The 22,572-nt window shown below is 48.9% G+C and overlaps 2 protein-coding genes across 3 annotated transcripts in view; one reads left to right on the top strand and one right to left on the bottom strand.

Annotated features, from left to right (window-relative positions):
* Window positions 1-1,076, bottom strand: part of LOC134020605 (chromatin remodeling regulator CECR2) — a 16,188-nt gene extending 15,112 nt beyond the window's left edge. Inside the window, exon 1 of the mRNA XM_062460760.1 lies at window positions 1,066-1,076. Coding sequence (XP_062316744.1) covers window positions 1,066-1,076 — 11 coding nt within the window. The remainder of the gene's footprint in view (window positions 1-1,065) is intronic.
* A 9,164-nt stretch (window positions 1,077-10,240) lies between these two features.
* Window positions 10,241-21,280, top strand: slc25a18 (solute carrier family 25 member 18). Of its 2 annotated transcripts, XM_062461074.1 has the most exons (11): window positions 10,241-10,442; window positions 10,614-10,839; window positions 11,630-11,935; window positions 12,614-12,736; window positions 13,930-13,985; window positions 15,565-15,655; window positions 18,630-18,745; window positions 19,652-19,838; window positions 20,251-20,423; window positions 20,716-20,791; window positions 21,037-21,280. In XM_062461074.1, exons 3-11 carry the CDS (start codon window positions 11,916-11,918, stop codon window positions 21,263-21,265), a joined length of 1,071 nt encoding a protein of 356 aa, XP_062317058.1. In that variant the 5' UTR covers window positions 10,241-10,442; window positions 10,614-10,839; window positions 11,630-11,915; the 3' UTR covers window positions 21,266-21,280. The 2 variants fall into 2 exon arrangements, with proteins under 2 accessions (XP_062317058.1, XP_062317057.1); XM_062461073.1 differs by lacking the exons at window positions 10,241-10,442; window positions 10,614-10,839; window positions 11,630-11,935; ... (1 more) ...; window positions 13,930-13,985; window positions 15,565-15,655 and adding an exon at window positions 18,210-18,368.
* Window positions 21,281-22,572: the final 1,292 nt, after the last annotated feature.

Below are 22,572 nucleotides of genomic sequence, written 5' to 3' on the forward strand. Positions count from 1 at the left end.
GGCTAAGACTCCATCCCAACAAATCCCCTCTGGCCTGGCCGGGCGGCGAGCCACATCAACCAGACAAGAGACCCAGAGCTACAAGTCAGCCCTCTCTGGAAGATAGAACACAACTAAATCTTCCTTTCATGGCAAGGGGCCTCCAAAAACCAAATCTCCAAGCTAGGACCAGCCCAGTCCAGCCCCAGGCAGGCCCCAGCCCCAGGCAGGCCCCAGCCCCAGGCAGGCCCCAAGTCAGAGCAGGGCACCTCCAAGCTCCAGGGGAAGGAAGAGAGAGAGAGAGGAACAGAGAGAGAGGAACAGAGAGAGAGGAACAGAGAGAGAGAGAGAGAGAGAGAGAGGAACAGAGAGAGAGAGAGGAAGACAGAAAGAGAGGAAGACAGAAAGAGAGGAAGAGAGAGAGACAGAAAGAGAGAGAGACAGAAAGAGAGATAGACAGAAAGAGAGGAAGAGAGAGAGACAGAAAGAGAGAGACAGAAAGAGAGAGACAGAAAGAGAGAGAGACAGAAAGAGAGAGACAGAAAGAGAGAGAGCGAGACAGAAGAGAGAGACAGAAAGAGAGAGAGCGAGACAGAAAGAGAGAGAGAGAGCGAGAGAGACAGAAAGAGACAGAGAGAGCGAGAGAGAGAGAGACAGAGACAGAGACAGAGACAGAGAGACAGAGAGACAGAGAGACAGAGAGAGAGAGAGAGAGAGAGAGAGAGAGAGAGAGAGAGAGAGAGAGAGAGAGAGAGAGAGAGAGAGAGAAAGCCACCATCTGGGGTTTAGTCATGGTGATGCCAAGGCTGGGGCTGCTGGGGGCTTGGAAGGGAGGGGATGAGGCTGGAGGGGATGGGTTGCCTGGACTGGGGCTGTAGCTGTTCAGGGATTGGGCTGTTGGGAGCTGGAGTGCACACTTCAGGGAAAGACTGGAGAGTTGGGAGGCAGAGCTTGTGTTGTCAGTGGAGACGGCAGCCTCGCCTCCCCCTTCCTCCCTCCCTCCCTCCCTCCCTCCCCGGCACCCTAATCTGCTGACTGGCTTTGTCGGCCCACTGTTAATCGATTCACCTCAAAGCAAATTAGTACCCGGCTCCCATCCTTCTCTGCCTGTCTCCAGTTTAATAAACGGCCACAAAAAGAGGCCAATTTCCCTGGAGCGCCGTCCAGATAGGATCAGACAGTTGATGAAGATGTATGGAATCCGACGTGATGTTCCTCCAAAACACCAGCACATGCCGGGGCAGGCCGACACAGGAGAGCAGGAGAGGGGCTGAGAGGACAGGAGAGGAGGAGGAGAGAAACTGGGGGGTTGAGAGGAAGAGAAGGGTTGACAGGACAGGAGGAGAGATGCTGGGGGGTGAGAGGACAGGAGAGGAGGCGAGGAGGAGAGAAGCTGGGGGGTTGAGAGGAGAGGAGGCGAGGAGGAGAGAAGCTGGGGGGTTGAGAGGAGAGGAGGCGAGGAGGAGAGAAGCTGGGGGGTTGAGAGGAGAGGAGGCGAGGAGGAGAGAAGCTGGGGGGTTGAGAGGAGAGGAGGCGAGGAGGAGAGAAGCTGGGGGGTTGAGAGGAGAGAAGCTGGGGGGTTGAGAGGAGAGGAGGCGAGGAGGAGAGATGCTGGGGGGTTGAGAGGAGAGGAGGCGAGGAGGAGAGAAGCTGGGGGGTTGAGAGGAGAGGAGGCGAGGAAGAGAGAAGCTGGGGGGTTGAGAGGAGAGGAGGCGAGAGCGAAGGAAGAGAGAAGCTGGGGGGTTGAGAGGAGAGAGGATGTGAACAGGGACAGGGAAGGGCACCGAGAAAGAGAGGGGGGTCTGGACAGCCCAGTGGCCCTGCTGGAAGGCCTGGGTAATGAAGGGCACATCCTTGAGGACCCTGTGGTGACATGAAAGGCTGGCTGGATGTGGAGGCTCCAGGATTCGAGGGCTTATTGAACAGCTCCACTGCCAGAGAGCCAAACAAACAAAGAGCAGAGCAGGACATGAAGGGGACAGACAGACAAACATTACCCCCCCCCCCAAGGTCTTCTGTCAGCCACTCAGGACTGTGATTCGTTCCTCCACCTCCTCTCTCCTACCTCTCTCTCTCTCACTCCTCCACCTCCTCTCTCCTACCTCTCTCTCTCTCTCACTCCTACACCTCCTCTCTCCTACCTCTCTCTCTCTCTCTCTCTCTCTCTCTATCTCGCTCCTCCACCTCCTCTCTCCTACCTCTCTCTCTCTCACTCCTACCTCTCTCTCTCTCACTCCTACACCTCCTCTCTCCTACCTCTCTCTCTCTCTCTCTCGCTCCTCCACCTCCTCTCTCCTACCTATCTCGCTCCTCCACCTCCTCTCTCCTACCTCTCTCTCTCTCGCTCTTCAGCGCCCCCCCCCCCCCCACCACACACACACGACCGCTCTTTTCACCCTCTCCCTTGGCCTTGAGACTGGGAGCCAGTGGCAGTGAAGTGTAACACAGGAACAATGTGCAAGGAACTGTTTTGTGAGCTCTGCCAAGACGAGAAGAAGAAAAAAAAACTCCATTATCGCCCGGCGGATCCACAGCAGCCACGCCACCTCCACGCCACGCCACCTCCCCGCTGGATCACTGCGTTTGTTAATATCCAGCCCGGTAGTGGTTTCACAGGACACAAAAGTTCTGCGCTCAACGGTGACATTCATAAAAGGGGCTTCTTGGAACGGTATCGGGTTTGTTTCCAACCCGTGGCCAGAGAGCTTCCTGTCCAGTCAGCCATCCCTGCTCCCCCCCTCCTCCCCCCCTCCTGGCCTGGGCTCCTCTTACCTACTGATCCTCACGACCAGAGGACTTGAGTCACTGCACACCGGACACATGACCTGGCCTGATGTAGTATTAAAGGGAACACACAACCCCTCACCCATCAAGCCTGCCTCCTGGGTTTAGCCCTCGACATGTGTACACAAAATGATAACGTTTGTACCGAGTCTGTGTCCTCCAAACAATAGACAGATCTGGACTTTACAGTAAGCTTGCTCTCTCTCGCTCTCTCTCTCTCTCTCATCATAAAGGCTGGGTACTTTCTGCTGACTGTGGCAGCTGACTCAGACAGGACCAGGCCTGAGAGAGGCAGGACTCCAGAGCTGTGAGGGGTGGAGCTTGCCGTGTCCACAGCCCCACGCTGATCACCAGGAAGTCCTGGAATGTTGACACGGACACCCAAAACTCGACTCAGACACACACACGACACTCCGTCAATACCAGAGAGGAGTCCACTCCGTCACAACCAATGACAGCCACTTCCTGGCCCGCCTCCCGCACCTCTCGATCCCTACCCCACCCCAGACCTAGGTAAGCCTAACTAGCAACTAGCAGACAAAACAACTACTTAGAGAAACAGAAAAATAACATAAAATGCCTAAAACACAGACTTAGCATTCATAACACAAGTGTCATCAAAAACAGTCACCAGTCACCTCAAAATAAAAGCATGTTTTTCTCATCGACTGCCGACAGCAAACATGCGTCAATCGGCAGCTTGGACTGAGACAACAGGGTGGACACACACTGGCACGTGAAACTGCAGACCATCGCTCCCCCAGTCCAGCCGTGGCTGCTGGTATGCACCGTGAAGTCTAATAAACATGGCAGAGTTCCCCCTCCAGCCCAAACAAGAGCCAGGCTCCATTCTATAAAGGTGTCCCTGGTGTGCCCTCATCACAGACCCGGGGAGGCCAGTCACAGCCCTCTCCTGGGTCCACAACCAACCTGGGCCCTCCTCACAGACCCGGGGAGGCCAGTCACAGCCCTCTCCTGGGTCCACAACCAACCTGGGCCCTCCTCACAGACCCGGGGAGGCCAGTCACAGCCCTCTCCTGGGTCCACAACCAACCTGGGCCGTCGTCACGGGGGGAGGGAACGAGGATCACAACAACTGTTCGGTACGGAACAGGCAGTTTCCACACCTTTCAACTGATTTCGATAGGGGGGTTTTATCCAGGGGGGAGATATGAAATCGCTCCAAAACAGGGAAGCATGTTGTCGGAAGGTTTAAAGGACATGCACATCTTAAAACTTGCATTTTTGCCCTGAGCTTTTGCTGAATTTGTGGCCCTGTAGGGAACATCTCTGAGCTGGAAAGTGGAACATCAGTCACCTTTAGCAGGAAGTATCTCACAGCCTGGGTCATCACACCATCCCACGCCAGCAGAAATACATCCCATCCGAACTGCTCCTCTCCTCCAGGGCTAATATTTCAGGCCTATCCCCGTAGAGCAGGTCTAATAGTGAACCGGTCCAACATGCCCGACCACTACTGTTACCCAGCAAAACCTGCCGTGGAGCCACACAACCCTAACCTGCAGAGCGAGTCTGGACACCGGCCGTGTGGATGTTTAGACAGTGTCACACGAGGGGACATTGGGGACCTCAAGTCTCTGCTCTATGGAGGAGCAGAGGGGCTTGTCCCCTGCCAGTCCTCTCAGCTGATCATTGACTCAGACCAGGTGACACGGACCAGGTGACACAGACACAAGGCCACATCAAAGACCTAGATCCTCTTAGATTTGGATTTGTGAGCCATTTAGTGAGGCAGGCCACCAGCTATTTTGAGCATGTAGCCTTTTAAGACACAGGTTAGGGGCTAAAAACTGCACTGTTAGACCAGGTCCAGCCACCACACTGACCAAAGCGAGTCTTGATTGGAATACAACTGGATTTCACACGGATATTTATGCATCGTTGTTTGAAAGCACAGAAACTGATTATTGTGCTGCAGGAGAGTTTTGACCTTGGACTAACGTCCCTGACAAATCTAGACACGAAGATCAAACATGTAAATATTTTCTAAGTGTGTCACCGTCAGAATACGCCATCCATCAAATAAAGATGCTACAGGAAATCCTCCTCGGTTAATGCAGCCGCAGTAGCACATGTGATCTGAACCTAGTGATGCGGTTAAAGATGGATAACTCATTCGCTCGCAGCTGCGGGACGCGGACCGCGTAAAAACAAACGGCGCAAGACGAAAGAGCTACAGTACAGAGACAAACAGAGGGGTTGGGGGGGGGGAAATACCACGCATAATCATTTTCACCTATTAGATTGCAGTTAATGTTACACCGTCGTTTGATTCACTGATAATAACCCGGCTTACAAAAAAAAAACAACAACAATAGATTAAGATCGGCAACTTTCCTGTAAACTCGGGGTGATGCGCCCCCCCCCCCCACCCGCTCCACAACCACTCATCAAATAACAAAGCGATGCCTACGTGTTTGTATCTCCTGAAGGGGGTTGGGGAGGATGAGTGATGGGGACTTGTGATGCGTGATGTTGACCTTTCCCATTTTCTCAAAGTAGCCTACAATCATTCCTCGATGGATCACAACAATGTTATAGCTTAACTGCGTAGGAAACAAGTATCTAAATTGAGGGTAGATTTACTACACGCGATACTCAGTAAAAATAAAAAAGAAGGGCGATATAAAGTAATAGTATGTAACATATCATAAGAAATCAATCTTGAGTGTACCGATACAGCGAGGATCTTCGACACTGGAAGAGCTTATCTCTACGTACTTTACAGAAAACGCGCATTTAAACTAACCGTTTGATGGGAAAACAGGGTTAAAGGAAACAATGCATCAATGGCAACTGCGTCCCCGTCTACCCTGGGCAGATGGCTTGCAAGTGCAAGACAATAAACTAAAAACTCGTGTACTTGAATTAGCAATTACTTTAAAAAAACATTCATGGGATGCAACATGAGTAGATACCGCCCACTGTATTTATTCACAACTTCACGTGTAATGTATTGCTTTATCTAAAGCCATTATAGAAGTACTCAAAAGTATAGTAGTCAAATGACTGTCTTATCGCTTTATTACTGTTGTTAAACTTTCCGCTACCTTCAATACAAAAGACTACTAGTGTTCGATTGTGGACATAGCAATTTAATAATCGCAAACTGGAGATTCTCACCAAATAAAAACAAACAGGTCGTACCAACCACATGGTGGCTGGTGAAATTTCTACTGGTCAGCTTACTATAAAACACCACTCACAGCATCCAATATTAACTCTTCAGGGTCTACATTTTCGGTGTTTTCGTAAAGCACAACCCAGCGATTAGCACTTCAATTATAGTTTTAAGTTGGAATTGCTATCTCATAACATTTGCCAGTTAGTTAGCCTTCTTGGCTAACCCATTAGCTATGTATCTAGCTCGTTTGGTAAACACACAAGTTCTGAGTAGCTACTACTAGCTACGCTAGTTTGCTAGCAAGGAAACCTAGAAGCCGCAAGTTCGTTTGTAAACTGACAAACAAATACAGTCACACAGTATGAGCAAAAATGTAGCAAATAGCTTGAAGTGGCCAAATATCGGGCATTTCCTGTCACAAAAAAAATATCACTTTACACTTTATTTACCTCTATTTCAAAGTCTGGAAGGTTGAATGCTGTCCTGAACAACGAACAGAAGTGGGCTATGGCGGGGACTTCCCACCAAGACTGGATCTCTTCCACAGAAATTGTACATCCCTGGGACATTTTCAAACTGAAAATTGTGTTACTTTGTTTCTCACATTAGAAATAAATCCTCGATGTATGTGCGTAAAGTCTTCGTAATGTCTAACTCCTTTCAGATATATGACAAAAGTTGCTGTTGTCGTTACATTCAGTTGCCATTGCGACCCGTACTAGAGCGCTACAATCTGTTTCAATCAGAATTTCGCAAGAGCCGAACAGATGGGATGGCGCTACCATTATCTCAGCGCTAAGAACTGTAGGGGTGTTCAGATGGTCACGTAGTCTTCTAAAGTAAACGTAAATAATCGTGGGGATCTTTATATTGGTAATTTACATATTATAAAATAATGTATAAGTTCTACTGACACGATTTCACTACATAATCTTCTTGCTTTGGTCACATAATTTTTTGCAGACCATCACAGCCCCTTCGGTCTGATAGACTAGTCCTCAATTAAAGGGAATGCGCGTGTTCCAAGACAGGCAACATTTCAGGCTTCGGAGCAGAGCGTTACTTGAAAGAAGTTAGACAATAAAGTATTAGAAATCCACAATTAAATAAAAGTGGTTTCATTTTTGAGTTACTGAATGGGAATTGTATGACATTTGTCTTTGCTTTATGTTATGGAGCTATAAGCGTAATAACTCAAATAACATTTGACTTAAAGGCTGCTCAGGTGTGAAACAATAACGACTATTCATAGTCCTACAGCTTAGTAGGTAGGTAGCTACTGAATGTAATTGTCAACACCAGTCAGCGGTGGAGTAAAGTTTAGAATGTAAAGCTTTAGCTCCCCCCATCGTAGAGTGGACAAAGCACATGTAATGGGTCGGGACATTAGAATTGGTGACTGACCGCTGGCCTGTATCCATGTATCTTATTGCCTGTCTTTTACCATTAAAAAATCAAATGGACTGATAGTATGTGCATCTACACCCAACCACATATTGAGAAAATCCGTTGACTGCTAATTTCACACAATTTATTCTGAACACACAATTAACAATCAAAGAAGATGAGGAATCCGTGATCATCAGTTAATGTCGGTTGATAATTATTGACAGTTTGGACTACAGTATAAGAAAATAGGACGCGTTTGTAAACCTGTATTGTCCGAAGGCGGGTGGGACTGAGCGATTGAGTAGTCACCTCAGGCATGGCAGTGGGCAGCTAACTATCACGACTGTCAAGGCGGTGATGGGTTTAGGTCCTCTGGGAACCTCACCCTTCAGCACTTTGACGTTGCTAGGAGACAGAGCAATGTGTTGTCCAGTGTTCTGGAGCCAGGCACAGTCAGGTACTGCTGTAAACCAGTCAACAAACTGTTGGTGTGGAATGTGCACAGACATTAAAGTTCCTGAGTACAAAAAGCAGAATACATTCTGACTCAGAAAACTGTTACACATATCAATTCAATACTCATTGCAAAATACAAAGTAGATGTATAATTAATAATAGCCTAGTTATAGTATTACCAGTTCGGTAACAACAGTCTACATTGTTAAGTTGCAAAATACACTGCAGAGAATTAATAATAATTAATAAATGATTGTAATAAGGAGTGGTGTCCAGGATGTTGGGTGTGTGGGGAAGGAGTCCTTGAATCTTTGATCCAGGCTTCCCAAAGCTCTACAAAACAACTAGCATAAACCTGGACTGCAGATGGAGTTGCATAGCAGAAGAAGAGATGAGGGGAAGGTGGAACACAAGTTCCAGATACCTCAGATATGTACCTGTGTTGACATGTGTTGTTTGCAACATAAATTTTGGTTTTGTCTTTATTCTCCTAAACCTCAGGTGTGCTTGAAAAAAGGAGGATTTTGGTTGAACATCATCCCACCCCAAGTTAGTCATGTCTGTTTAATGATAGCACCAGGGCCGGTTCAGGACATTTGGAAACTCAAGGCTAAATGCATGTTGGAGGCTCTCCAAACCCTTCCATCTTTCAGAATAAATAAAACGCACTTGAAACAACAATCAAATCAAATTTATTTGTATAGCCCTTTTTACACGCAAGCATGTCACAGAGGGCTTCACATATGCCCATAGAACTGCCCCTCAACCAACCTAAACCTTCAAGGAAGACAAGGAAAAACTCCCAAAAAACTCTCAACAGGAGAAAAAAAAAATGGAAGAAACCTTGGGAGGAGCAATTCAGAGAGGGATCCCCTCCTCCAGAGACGGTTGGTGGGAGAGAGGAGCAGAACACAGGCTAAACATAGTCATACAGTGTCGATGGGTTTGTTCAACTTTATAGATGTAGAATGATTCCTAACCTTTTCATGTATACAACACAGACTTTCTGTGCCCATCTTGATTGGTGGACTAGTATAGTGATGTTCTGGAGGCCCTGCCTCCTAGGCTGTTGCCCCGCCTCCTAGCCTGTGGCTCCAGGCAGTTGCCTACTCTGCCTATAGAGTCTGTTCCCCTTTTTTCACCACTGGGGTCCAGAACAAGGCTGTTAGAAACACTGTACTCATAAACCCTGATCTGGTTGATGCGTACTCTCTATCTCAACATCTGACATCAAGGTAGCCCGCCCAAGTGACAAACTAATACATGGACTCAAGTTATGATGCCAAACTGACTGAGTCCACAATGCTTGGATAGGTAAACGTACTGTATTCATTTAACAGATGCTTCTATCTAAGGCGACAGACAGATGGGGATTTGAACCGGCGACCTGTTGATCTGCAGAGGAACGCATCATCACTGAAATGTACCCATGGTCTGATCCATGGTCTGATCAGGATCCAGGTCTATAGGACATGTCTGTAGGTGATATCAGTCTCTGATGTACTCATAACCAGTAGTGAAGGGGTGTGTGGTGCCTGCAATCCGACACCAAGCATCTGGGGGCCACTTCCACCCAACGCGACAAACGAGGGGGGGGGGGGGCGGTCTCCCATTGGACGATTCTGAAAGGCTCGCCAGCCAGCAAGAAAAAGTCGACTCCTCCACAAAAGACGATCCGCAACACTACCGCTCATTCGGTGGGCACAGGGCAGAAACTCACTAAATACCAGAATTTAAAACACGTTAAAGAAGACGTTTTTGCTTTTACTGCATTTAAACTTTGTTATTTACGAGTTAACAAGTCATAACATATGCCTTACTTAATTGAATTTATCCCATACTATAAAGATAAATTATTAACACAGTCGTTATTCCCTTTTCAGATTTCAAGAGTGACCTTTTTCACAATCAGAATATAAGTGATGCTATAATTTCTGTTGCCCATTTCACGACAATGTAGCCTATTTAAGTGAAGGAATTTCCATGAGGATATGACAAATTATCATTGTCCTTAGTTGTTTTCCGAAATCAATACTTCAATCAATGCTCATAAATAGATAGCTGGAGGGCTTGAGCTTATAATCAAGTTGTCATTTGGTTGCGGTCGCGCTTTTTCAATTGTTAAATATAGGATATTTAGTATTAAACTGTTTTACAGTGTTTCGTTTTTTCTTTCTTTGGGTGTTTGTTTCACTCTTCAAGCCTTTAACTAAGTGGTGAATTGTCTGTCTTTATTTCTCTGGGAGAAGTTGTGCCCTGGGGCTATTATGTAATGTCGGTCCCAGTGAATGGGGCTGGTGCTCATATGAAGGGCCTTTGTATTGCAGTTCAAATAGTTGGATTGTAAAACCAATATTTCTTCCCAGCATTATGACCTGACATGACTGGAGGGTTCAGTGTGTGTTCGTGTGTGTGTGTGTGTGTGTCTGTGGTGCTGTGTGTGTGCATTCAACGGCCGTAGAGTTTATGTCGCGTCGCGGTAAGCGAGAGCTGTGTTGCCGTGGCTGTGTCACAGAGAGTCACCAGGAGAGGGAGGGACTAGGAAACAATGCTGGTGTTTGTGCAACGGCCCCTGATCGGCGGCTGGCTCACTCAGATCGCTCTCGCTTGACTACAGTTGCTGCACACACTGTTGAAGTGAAAAGAAAAGTGGACAGCTTCATCCTATCTGCGGGATGCATTGACAAAGGTGAGATCCCTCCCAACCGCTGCATCTTTCTCATGATATTTAGACACTTTTATTTCCCCAACTGTCAGTCGGATAAACTGTGTCGAGCGAGTTGGGTGATGTGGTGGGGTTGAGGGGGAGCTGGAGGCTGGGTTTGGCGGCTGGTAGACACCATCGTCTGTGTTTTGGCAGGGGAACGGTGCGCGTGAAAGGAGCGGAGCTGAAAGAAAGTTTCAAAGAGAGGCTCAGTGAAAGGCATGTGCAGAATGTGACGGGGCTCGAGCACCGTAGCCACAGAACTCCAGGAACAGCAGAGGTACCGTTAGAAACGGGAGGAAACAGTTAGAAAGAGGAGGATGTGGTGATGGAGGAGAGGAGGAGAAGATAAATCAAGATTGGAGAATGTGTCTGTATCAAGGTGAGATGAGGAATAACTTACTTTTTTTCCCGAGGGAAGAGGGACGAGAGGATAGAGGTTTACGGTGGTAAAAATAGACAGACGGGGAATGGAGTTGGAGAGATTAAGAGAGAGATTAATTAGGGAGCTGAGAGTAGGAAGGAAGGAAAGAAAAAGAGGCAGAGTGGTTGAAAGAAGAACAAGACCGGACTAGGAATGGAATTTGATAGCCGTGAACTTTTAATGGCCTGGATGGTATTATGATCGTCACAAAAGCCTTTCAGGCCCAGATAGACTATTGTGAAAATGTAAGAAAAAGTTGTCAAACCAATTCTACAAGAATCGAATCTCTGTTTCAGTGCTTTGTAAATTGGGCATTTTAAACATGGTCTAAGGAAACCGGGGAGCTCTTCATCTTTTAGATTTGCCCTCCTTGCTAGATGACAGAGGCTTGCTCTCTTATCCCGTTTAGCTGGCAGATTAGTGAGCTTAAGATGTTCTCTTCCAGCGTGGTGACAACAGGATATCCTGCTTTAGAATTGTGAATGACTACCTCTACCTTCAAATTCACAAGTCATTGTTTGGACACTCCCTTATTTGATACTTGTGTGCATCTCATGCAGACTCCAGCCAAACCATAGTCACAAAGAGGGGTTTATTACTTTAGTAAATAAACCCTTTTGTGTGAAGCAGAGCTTGTAGTACAGTGCATATGTGTATTGTACTACCAGGTGGTGATGCAGGTGAGATATCATCTTGGCGTTGCCCTTCTGAGGCACAACATCACTGTGTTCTGTTTCTGATGTGACAGACCCAGGAACTTGAACCAGGCGTAGCTGTGCGGGGAAAAACCCCCAAGCTCGAAGGCTGGTCTAAGAGGACTCCCTTCACCCTAGGTGGTTGGTGCCACATTACAGACGCCTGGAGATTCTGCCGGAGCCAGGCTTGAGTGAGGCCGTGCTGCAGCTGGGGAGAGAGAGGAGGACGAGAGGGGCTCTGTGGTGCTGCGGTGGGGGTGGAGCCCGGACGTGGAGGTGTACCATCGTCAGGAGGGGGAGAGAAGAGGCCGGGGGGCTGGGAGCCCAGCCAGAGCCAAGATGGCAGAGCAGAAAGTTAGGTAAACAACACCGTGTCTGTTAGATTCAGATGACCTCCACACACTGCATGTCACTCTGTATTCACTCCGATTTCAGCTGTGACTGAATCTGGACCAGATGACGATATCACACCGTCCACTGAGTCAAAAGAGAAAATATTGGATCATCATTAAACTACTACTTTAGTTATTATTAGTATATACTTGTGTATCTGCCTCTGTACTGAGTGTATATGCTTGTGTATCTGCCTCTGTACTGAGTGTATATGCTTGTGTATCTGCCTCTGTACTGAGTGTATATGCTTGTGTATCTGCCTCTGTACTGAGTGTATATGCTTGTGTATCTGCCTCTGTACTGAGTGTATATGCTTGTGTATCTGCCTCTGTACTGAGTGTATATGCTTGTGTATCTGCCTCTGTACTGAGTGTATATGCTTGTGTATCTGCCTCTGTACTGAGTGTATATGCTTGTGTATCTGCCTCTGTACTGAGTGTATATGCTTGTGTATCTGCCTCTGTACTGAGTGTATATGCTTGTGTATCTGCCTCTGTACTGAGTGTATATGCTTGTCTGTGTTCTTCAGTGAGTGGTTTTGTTCATGTATCCGTGTCACATGGTTGGGCTTGCGTGTGTGTGTGTGTGTAAGCGTGCTTATGTGTGTGTGTTTATGCATGTTTGTGTTTTTCCTCCCTCTGTAGCCTCACTGCTAAGCTGATTAATGGGGGCGTAGCAGGACTGGTGGGCGTGACCTGTGTGTTTCCTATCGATCTGGCCAAGACTCGCCTACAGAACCAACAGGGAGCAACGATCTACAACGGGATGTGAGTGTTAAGCTCTCAGCGGAGATGTCAGACTTAGCATCTCTCTGAGTGGGAGGGTGGGACTGTTTCAGCCCCTGGGATGGTGGGACTCCTCCTGGTTGTGAATCCTCAGAGCCTTGGACAAACTTGGCCCTCCTTAGCACCTCTTGCTGTGGGCGTAGTAACGTTGGCCCTCCTCCTACTGTGATTAGGTTCCTACTATGGCTGTTTGGACGTTGCCCATCTGTGATTAAGTCTTGGTCTGTCTAAATGTGATTACAACTCTGATTCCAGATAGACTGTCTTAGGCCTAGCCTCTTTGACTGACTTAACCCTTGTGTTATCTTCGGGTCATTCTGACCCATCAGTCATTGTGACCCACCGTTGTATTGCGACAACTTTACCGCATACAAAAACAAAGTGAAGCATTTTCTTTTAACCGGTGGGCTGTCTCAGACCCCCCACATTGCGAAGGTTAAAAGAAAATTATTTTTATTTGTTTTTGTATTGGGTAAAATTGGGTAAACACAACGATGGTTCGTTATGAACCTTTGGGTCATGTGACCCGAAGGCAGCACAAGGGTTAAAATATCAATGGCCTGAAGCTTTCTGTTAACAGACTTTCACTGTGGGCTATCTAATAGTTTGTTTTTATTTAACCTGGGGTTACAGAATAGGGCTTGGTTCATGTTGGCTGGTTGTCTTGGGCTCTGTTTGTGTGTTTGGGTTTTGGCCAGAACTGTAAACAAGGGTGTGGTGAGAAGATGAGAACCACATGTTACTGAGTGGCTTCTATCCATTATGAGTCACAGAGGGAAAATAGCTTGGATTTCCTTTGTTACTAAGTTACCCTGCTGGCAGTTCAAGAGGTGTCCTTGGAAATGAACCCTCTGGAAAGTCAGACTATTATTTTTAGTTCCTGGGAAAACTGGTCATTTAGTTGGAACCTTTGTTTGAGGATGTACTTCTATATGGACTGATAAAGGTTCCATAAAATGATCTACGTAAGGGTTCACATCAAAATGAATCATTTCCAAGGCCTCTATTGGTGGGATTTGATAATGCTGCATGTTTGAATGATTGGTAGGACTGTGTTTTAATATCAAACTATGGCTACCAGGAAGTGACTTCCATATTTGATCAGTCAAATTGCCAGAGCAGTTTCAATCCAATCATACCGTCACCCTGAAACCCTTTCTCCTTTTGATATGAAGGTTGGATTGTTTGACGAAGACAGTTCGGACAGAAGGCTACTTTGGGATGTACAGAGGTACTCTAGGAGTCAGTTCTCTCTAACACACAACTAACCTCAACCCTGACACTTCCCATTCTACATTTTATTTAATTTCACAAGTTACATCAAACATAAAAAGTAGCAGTTTTATTTACTTTAGTTAAAAAAAAAACTGTCGGTTTATAACTAAGGGAAGTTATATCCTTCATAAGAAAAATATTTTTATAGTATTCCATTATCAGTCATCAGGCTCAGGGTGAGAATCTGACTGTGTGGTGTGTGTGGTAGAGTGAGGCTGTAACTGTGTGGTGTGTGTGGTAGAGTGAGGCTGTAACTGTGTGGTGTGTCTGGTAGAGTGAGGCTGTAACTGTGTGGTGTGTGTGGTAGAGTGAGGCTGTAACTGTGTGGTGTGTGTGGTAGAGTGAGGCTGTAACTGTGTGGTGTGTCTGGTAGAGTGAGGCTGTAACTGTGTGGTGTGTGTGGCAGGGTGAGGCTGTAACTGTGTGGTGTGTGTGGCAGAGTGAGGCTGTAACTGTGTGGTGTGTGTGGTAGAGTGAGGCTGTAACTGTGTGGTGTGTCTGGTAGAGTGAGGCTGTAACTGTGTGGTAGAGTGAGGCTGTAACTGTGTGGTGTGTGTGGTAGAGTGAGGCTGTAACTGTGTGGTGTGTGTGGCAGAGTGAGGCTGTAACTGTGTGGTGTGTGTGGTAGAGTGAGGCTGTAACTGTGTGGTGTGTGTGATAGAGTGAGGCTGTAACTGTATGGTGTGTGTGGTAGAGTGAGGCTGTAACTGTGTGGTGTGTGTGGTAGAGTGAGGCTGTAACTGTGTGGTGTGTGTGGCAGGGTGAGGCTGTAACTGTGTGGTGTGTGTGGCAGAGTGAGGCTGTAACTGTGTGGTGTGTGTGGTAGAGTGAGGCTGTAACTGTGTGGTGTGTCTGGTAGAGTGAGGCTGTAACTGTGTGGTGTGTGTGGTAGAGTGAGGCTGTAACTGTGTGGTGTGTGTGGCAGGGTGAGGCTGTAACTGTGTGGTGTGTGTGGTAGAGTGAGGCTGTAACTGTGTGGTGTGTGTGGCAGAGTGAGGCTGTAACTGTGTGGTGTGTGTGGCAGAGTGAGGCTGTAACTGTGTGGTGTGTGTGGTAGAGTGAGGCTGTAACTGTGTGGTGTGTGTGGTAGAGTGAGACTGTAACTGTGTGGTGTGTCTGGTAGAGTGAGGCTGTAACTGTGTGGTGTGTGTGGTAGAGTGAGGCTGTAACTGTGTGGTGTGTGTGGCAGAGTGAGGCTGTAACTGTGTGGTGTGTGTGGCAGAGTGAGGCTGTAACTGTGTGGTGTGTGTGGTAGAGTGAGGCTGTAACTGTGTGGTGTGTGTGGTAGAGTGAGGCTGTAACTGTGTGGTGTGTCTGGTAGAGTGAGGCTGTAACTGTGTGGTGTGTGGTAGAGTGAGGCTGTCTTGGTGTGGTGTAGTAGGGTGAGGCTGTCTTGGTGTGGTGTAGTAGGCTGAGGCTGTCTTGGTGTGGTGTAGTAGGGTGAGGCTGTCTTGGTGTGGTGTAGTAGGCTGAGGCTGTCTTGGTGTGGTGTACAGGAAGCTGTTGATGTGATCCATGACTGTGTGACCCTGCAGGTGCTGCGGTGAACCTGACTCTGGTCACTCCAGAGAAAGCCATCAAACTGGCAGCCAATGATATCTTCAGACAGAAGCTCTCCAAGGACGGGTACTTCTGTTATTCTGGTCATGTCGACGCTAAAACAAGGAACACATATTGAATCATGATTTTATTGCCAAGTTGAAAGGTGTGTGGTAGAGTGAGGCTGTAACTGTGTGGTGTGTGTGGCAGAGTGAGGCTGTAACTGTGTGGTGTGTGTGGTAGAGTGAGGCTGTAACTGTGTGGTGTGTGTGATAGAGTGAGGCTGTAACTGTATGGTGTGTGTGGTAGAGTGAGGCTGTAACTGTGTGGTGTGTGTGGTAGAGTGAGGCTGTAACTGTGTGGTGTGTGTGGCAGGGTGAGGCTGTAACTGTGTGGTGTGTGTGGCAGAGTGAGGCTGTAACTGTGTGGTGTGTGTGGTAGAGTGAGGCTGTAACTGTGTGGTGTGTCTGGTAGAGTGAGGCTGTAACTGTGTGGTGTGTGTGGTAGAGTGAGGCTGTAACTGTGTGGTGTGTGTGGCAGGGTGAGGCTGTAACTGTGTGGTGTGTGTGGCAGAATGAGGCTGTAACTGTGTGGTGTGTGTGGTAGAGTGAGGCTGTAACTGTGTGGTGTGTCTGGTAGAGTGAGGCTGTAACTGTGTGGTGTGTGTGGTAGAGTGAGGCTGTAACTGTGTGGTGTGTGTGGCAGAGTGAGGCTGTAACTGTGTGGTGTGTGTGGCAGAGTGAGGCTGTAACTGTGTGGTGTGTGTGGTAGAGTGAGGCTGTAACTGTGTGGTGTGTGTGGTAGAGTGAGACTGTAACTGTGTGGTGTGTCTGGTAGAGTGAGGCTGTAACTGTGTGGTGTGTGTGGTAGAGTGAGGCTGTAACTGTGTGGTGTGTGTGGTAGAGTGAGACTGTAACTGTGTGGTGTGTCTGGTAGAGTGAGGCTGTAACTGTGTGGTGTGTGTGGTAGAGTGAGGCTGTAACTGTGTGGTGTGTGTGGCAGAGTGAGGCTGTAACTGTGTGGTGTGTGTGGCAGAGTGAGGCTGTAACTGTGTGGTGTGTGTGGTAGAGTGAGGCTGTAACTGTGTGGTGTGTGTGGTAGAGTGAGGCTGTAACTGTGTGGTGTGTCTGGTAGAGTGAGGCTGTAACTGTGTGGTGTGTGTGGCAGAGTGAGGCTGTAACTGTGTGGTGTGTCTGGTAGAGTGAGGCTGTAACTGTGTGGTGTGTGTGGTAGAGTGAGGCTGTAACTGTGTGGTGTGTCTGGTAGAGTGAGGCTGTAACTGTGTGGTGTGTGGTAGAGTGAGACTGTAACTGTGTGGTGTGTCTGGTAGAGTGAGGCTGTAACTGTGTGGTGTGTGGTAGAGTGAGACTGTAACTGTGTGGTGTGTCTGGTAGAGTGAGGCTGTAACTGTGTGGTGTGTGTGGCAGAGTGAGGCTGTAACTGTGTGGTGTGTGTGGTAGAGTGAGGCTGTAACTGTGTGGTGTGTCTGGTAGAGTGAGGCTGTAACTGTGTGGTGTGTGGTAGAGTGAGGCTGTAACTGTGTGGTGTGTGTGGTAGAGTGAGACTGTAACTGTGTGGTGTGTCTGGTAGAGTGAGGCTGTAACTGTGTGGTGTGTGTGGCAGAGTGAGGCTGTAACTGTGTGGTGTGTGTGGTAGAGTGAGGCTGTAACTGTGTGGTGTGTGTGGTAGAGTGAGGCTGTAACTGTGTGGTGTGTCTGGTAGAGTGAGGCTGTAACTGTGTGGTGTGTGGTAGAGTGAGACTGTAACTGTGTGGTGTGTCTGGTAGAGTGAGGCTGTAACTGTGTGGTGTGTGTGGCAGAGTGAGGCTGTAACTGTGTGGTGTGTCTGGTAGAGTGAGGCTGTAACTGTGTGGTGTGTGGTAGAGTGAGGCTGTAACTGTGTGGTGTGTCTGGTAGAGTGAGGCTGTAACTGTGTGGTGTGTCTGGTAGAGTGAGGCTGTAACTGTGTGGTGTGTCTGGTAGAGTGAGGCTGTAACTGTGTGGTGTGTCTGGTAGAGTGAGGCTGTAACTGTGTGGTGTGTGTGGTAGAGTGAGGCTGTAACTGTGTGGTGTGTCTGGTAGAGTGAGGCTGTAACTGTGTGGTGTGTGTGGTAGAGTGAGGCTGTAACTGTGTGGTGTGTCTGGTAGAGTGAGGCTGTAACTGTGTGGTGTGTGTGGTAGAGTGAGGCTGTAACTGTGTGGTGTGTGTGGTAGAGTGAGACTGTAACTGTGTGGTGTGTCTGGTAGAGTGAGGCTGTAACTGTGTGGTGTGTGTGGCAGAGTGAGGCTGTAACTGTGTGGTGTGTGTGGCAGAGTGAGGCTGTAACTGTGTGGTGTGTGTGGTAGAGTGAGGCTGTAACTGTGTGGTGTGTGTGGTAGAGTGAGGCTGTAACTGTGTGGTGTGTCTGGTAGAGTGAGGCTGTAACTGTGTGGTGTGTCTGGTAGAGTGAGGCTGTAACTGTGTGGTGTGTCTGGTAGAGTGAGGCTGTAACTGTGTGGTGTGTCTGGTAGAGTGAGGCTGTAACTGTGTGGTGTGTCTGGTAGAGTGAGGCTGTAACTGTGTGGTGTGTCTGGTAGAGTGAGGCTGTAACTGTGTGGTGTGTCTGGTAGAGTGAGGCTGTAACTGTGTGGTGTGTCTGGTAGAGTGAGGCTGTCTTGGTGTGGTGTACAGGAAGCTATTGATGTGATCCATGACTGTGTGACCCTGCAGGTGCTGCGGTGAACCTGACTCTGGTCACTCCAGAGAAAGCCATCAAACTGGCAGCCAATGATATCTTCAGACAGAAGCTCTCCAAGGACGGGTACTTCTGTTATTCTGGTCATGTCGACGCTAAAACAAGGAACACATATTGAATCATGATTTTATTGCCAAGTTGAAAGTAGCTAACATTCCTCTCATATTGGAGCAGCCAAGTCTGTATTTTCCAATGAAAATCCTCAGTTCATGCGGTTTTGTAAACAACGATTTTGACATGATAAAATTGTGAAATAAGAGTGGTTTCGCCATACCAGAGAGACTATTGGCTACTGAGCCCTGCTCTCCCGGTCATCTTCCCCCACAGGAAGTTGCCTCTGTGGGGGGAGATGCTGGCAGGATGTGGGGCTGGGACCTGTCAGGTGGTCGTCACCACCCCGATGGAGATGCTGAAGATCCAGCTGCAGGATGCAGGGAGGCTGGGTGAGTCTGGGAGTCTGGGTGAGTCTGGGAGGCTGGGTGAGTCTGGGAGGCTGGGTGAGTCTGGGAGTCTGGGTGAGTCTGGAGGCTGGGTGAGTCTGGGAGTCTGGGTGAGTCTGGAGTCTGGGTGAGTCTGGAGGCTGGGTGAGTCTGGGAGTCTGGGTGAGTCTGGAGGCTGGGTGAGTCTGGGTGAGTCTGGGAGGCTGGAGGGTGGGTGAGTCTGGGAGGCTGGGTGAGTCTGGGAGGCTGGGTGAGTCTGGGAGGCTGGGTGAGTCTGGGAGTCTGGGTGAGTCTGGAGTCTGGGTGAGTCTGGAGGCTGGGTGAGTCTGGGAGTCTGGGTGAGTCTGGAGGCTGGGTGAGTCTGGGTGAGTCTGGGAGGCTGGAGGGTGGGTGAGTCTGGGAGGCTGGGTGAGTCTGGGAGGCTGGGTGAGTCTGGGAGGCTGGGTGAGTCTGGGAGTCTGGGTGAGTCTGGAGTCTGGGTGAGTCTGGAGGCTGGGTGAGTCTGGGAGTCTGGGTGAGTCTGGAGGCTGGGTGAGTCTGGGTGAGTCTGGGAGGCTGGAGGGTGGGTGAGTCTGGGAGGCTGGGTGAGTCTGGGAGGCTGGGTGAGTCTGGGGGCTGGGTGAGTCTGGAGGCTAGGTGAGTCTGGGAGGCTGGGTGAGTCTGGGAGGCTAGGTGAGTCTGGGAGGCTGGGTGAGTCTGGGAGGCTGGGTGAGTGTGGGAGGCTGGGTGAGTCTGGGAGGCTGGGTGAGTCTGGGAGGCTGGGTGAGTCTGGAGGCTGGGTGAGTCTGGAGGCATGTTTACATCTTTCTGTGTGTCTACAAGTTTTATAATATAGTTTGTTCATGTGTGTACCTGTAAATGTATATGTGTGTATCTATGTGTGTATGTATCTGTGTGTGTGTGTGACAGCGGCCCAGAGGCCGGCCCCAGCGCCAGCGGCTGCTCCAGGTCCAGCTCCGTCTCTGGTGGCCCCCCGAGCCCCCCATCCCTGCCCCCCTGCCCCGCCCCGGGCCTCTGCCACCAGCATCACCCTGGAGCTGCTGAGGACTCGAGGCCTGGCCGGCCTGTACCGTGGGGCAGGAGCCACTCTGCTGAGGTAACCACACACACACACATACACACATATACACACATATACACATATACACACATACAGTACCAGTCAAAAGTTTGGACACATTTTCCCATTATTATATAACTCGTGGTTTTGTTCTGGCTGCCTTGGGGAGACGCTAATAAAACCAAACATGAATCAATAGACTCCTGCAGCTATGTCTGTCTGCAGTCCTACTGTGAACTGAGGCACCTTTTTCTCTCATTCACTCTCTCTCTTTCCTCTCTCTCTCTCTCTCTTTCCCCTTTCTCTCTCTCTTTCCCCTTTCTCTCTCTCTTTCTCTCTCTCTTTCCCCTTTCTCTCTCTTTCCACTTTCTCTCTCTCTCTTTCTCCTTTCGCTCTATCTCTCTCTCTCTCTCCCTTTCCCCTTTCTCTATCACTCTCTCTTCTCCAGAGACGTACCGTTCTCTATGATCTACTTCCCGCTGTTCGCCAACCTGAACGCGCTGGGCCGGAGAGGGGCGGGTTTCCAGGGCGACGTGCAGGAGAAGGCCCCCTTCCTGCAGTCCTTCATGGCAGGATGCACCGCCGGCTCTGTGGCAGCTGTGGCCGTTACACCCCTGGATGGTGAGACAGAGAGGGAGAGAGTTGGAGGGAGAGAGAGAGGGGGGGGGGGAGTGGGAGGAAGAGAGAGGTGGACTGAGAGAGATGGAAAGATGAAAAAAAAGAAAGAGAAGAGAGGTAGGAGAATGGGAAGAGAGAGAGAGATGGAGAGAGACAGAGAGAGAAAAAAAGAATGAGAGAGAGTGGGAAAGGGAGAGAGGGAGGAAGGGGGAGGGGGTGAGAGAAAGAGAGTGCAATGACCCTAATTAATGAGTCTCCAGAGACTGACGATGTGTGCGTGTTTATGTGTCGGCAGTCATAAAGACTCGTCTTCAGACCCTGCAGAAGGGGGAGGGAGAAGATTCTTACCGAGGCATTGTTGACTGCACAAGGTGAGACCACACAAGCACCATCAACCCTCAAGCTTACTGAGGTGAATTCATCTTAATTTCATCGTTGATTATGAAACATAAACATAATTCCAAAACATCCCAGAATATAGTGTGTGTGTATAAGTACAACAACAGTTAACATTAAATAAATAAATAACATACAACAAACAGCATATCATAACACATTTGCACACTCCAGACAGTGAAATGTAAGAGCACCAACTACCATTCTGACCCTCATCCAGGCGCATCTTGGCTCGCGAGGGTCCCTCTGCCTTCCTGAAGGGGGCGACTTGTCGGGCGCTGGTCATCGCTCCCCTCTTTGGGATCGCTCAGGGCGTCTACTTCCTGGGGGTGGGAGAGCAGCTGCTAGGCATGCTGGATAGCGTCAGCCGGCTCCGGTGTCTCTGTAAAGCCAACACACTGCTTCCTGCAGCAGTGGGGCGAGAGAGGGAGGAGAGACATGGGCCTTGACCACACGAGCAGAGAGAGAGAGAGAGAGATGGAGAGAGAGAGAGAGAGATGGAGAGAGAGAGAGAGAGAGAGAGAGAGAGCGAGAAAGAGAGATGGAGAGAGAGAGAGAGAGAGAGAGAGAGAGAGAGAGAGAGAGAGAGAGAGAGAGAGAGAAGAGAGAGAGAGAGAGAGAGAGAGGAGAGGGAGGAGAGAGAGAGAGAGAGAGGGAGAGAGAGAGGGAGGAGAGAGAGAGAGAGAGAGAGAGAGAGAGAGAGAGAGAGAGAGAGAGAGAGAGAGAGAGAGGGAGGAGAAGAGAGAGAGAGAGAGAGAGAGAGAGGGAGGAGAGAGGGAGAGGAGAGAGAGGGAGGGAGAGAGGGAGAGAGAGAGGGAGAGGGAGAGAGAGAGAGGGAGGGAGAGAGAGAGAGAGAGAGAGGAGAGAGAGAGAGAGAGGGAGGGGAGAGAGAGAGAGAGAGAGAGAGAGAGAGAGGGAGGGAGGGAGGGAGAGAGAGAGAGGGAGGGAGAGAGAGAGAGAGAGAGGGGGAGGGAGAGAGAGAGGGGGAGGGAGAGAGAGGGAGAGAGAGGGAGAGAGAGAGAGGTCTCCATCAGTTCACCAAAGTTGGAAAAGAACAGCAGTGAGGGAGACTTGAACCAACAGTAAACACTTATAATGTTTCTCTAGATTCCTGAAAGGTGTGTATAGTCTTCTAGGTATACATGGTCCTATGTATGTGTGTGTGTGACTGTGGAGGTATGTTACCCAGATTGCTACGTCCAGGATTGTACTTCTGACCTGAGGAAAAGGGAGAGGGAAAGAGATAGAGAGCAAGAAAGAGACAAGTGTTTGAGTGAGTGAGTGAATGAGAGAGAATTAGAGAAAGAAGATAGATGATTGGCACCTTGAGTTTGACATCAAAAGGAAATTACCAAGCAATCATGGAATAGCATGTAACTAGTTGACAGTTTGACTAAGACACGGTGGATTGATGAATGAGCTGTTATTCATGTCAACTCTATTGCCATGTTTAAAAAGAAGTCCTCTAAATTAGTTCCAAGCAAATTGTTCACAATTTACAATCCAGTGTTTTCCCTCTTCTTAACTGTAATGACGTCTTAGCACCTCCATCAAGTCCATCGCAGCCCTGAGAGTTGCTTTTCCATCCGATTGTCTCGCGCTAGTATCCTTGCGTGGCATGAGGCACTGTCTGCCAGTAACTGTAGGGTCATCTGTTAATCTCGACGGTAATGCTGTAATCTTAGTCTCTGTAACCTGGCCAGGTTTTACACCCTGGGTCCCCCTTTGGGCCTTATATACCTGTCTCTTGTCAGTG

This window comes from Osmerus eperlanus, chromosome 5 (assembly GCF_963692335.1).
Source record: "Osmerus eperlanus chromosome 5, fOsmEpe2.1, whole genome shotgun sequence".
Taxonomy (NCBI): Eukaryota; Metazoa; Chordata; class Actinopteri; order Osmeriformes; family Osmeridae; genus Osmerus; species Osmerus eperlanus.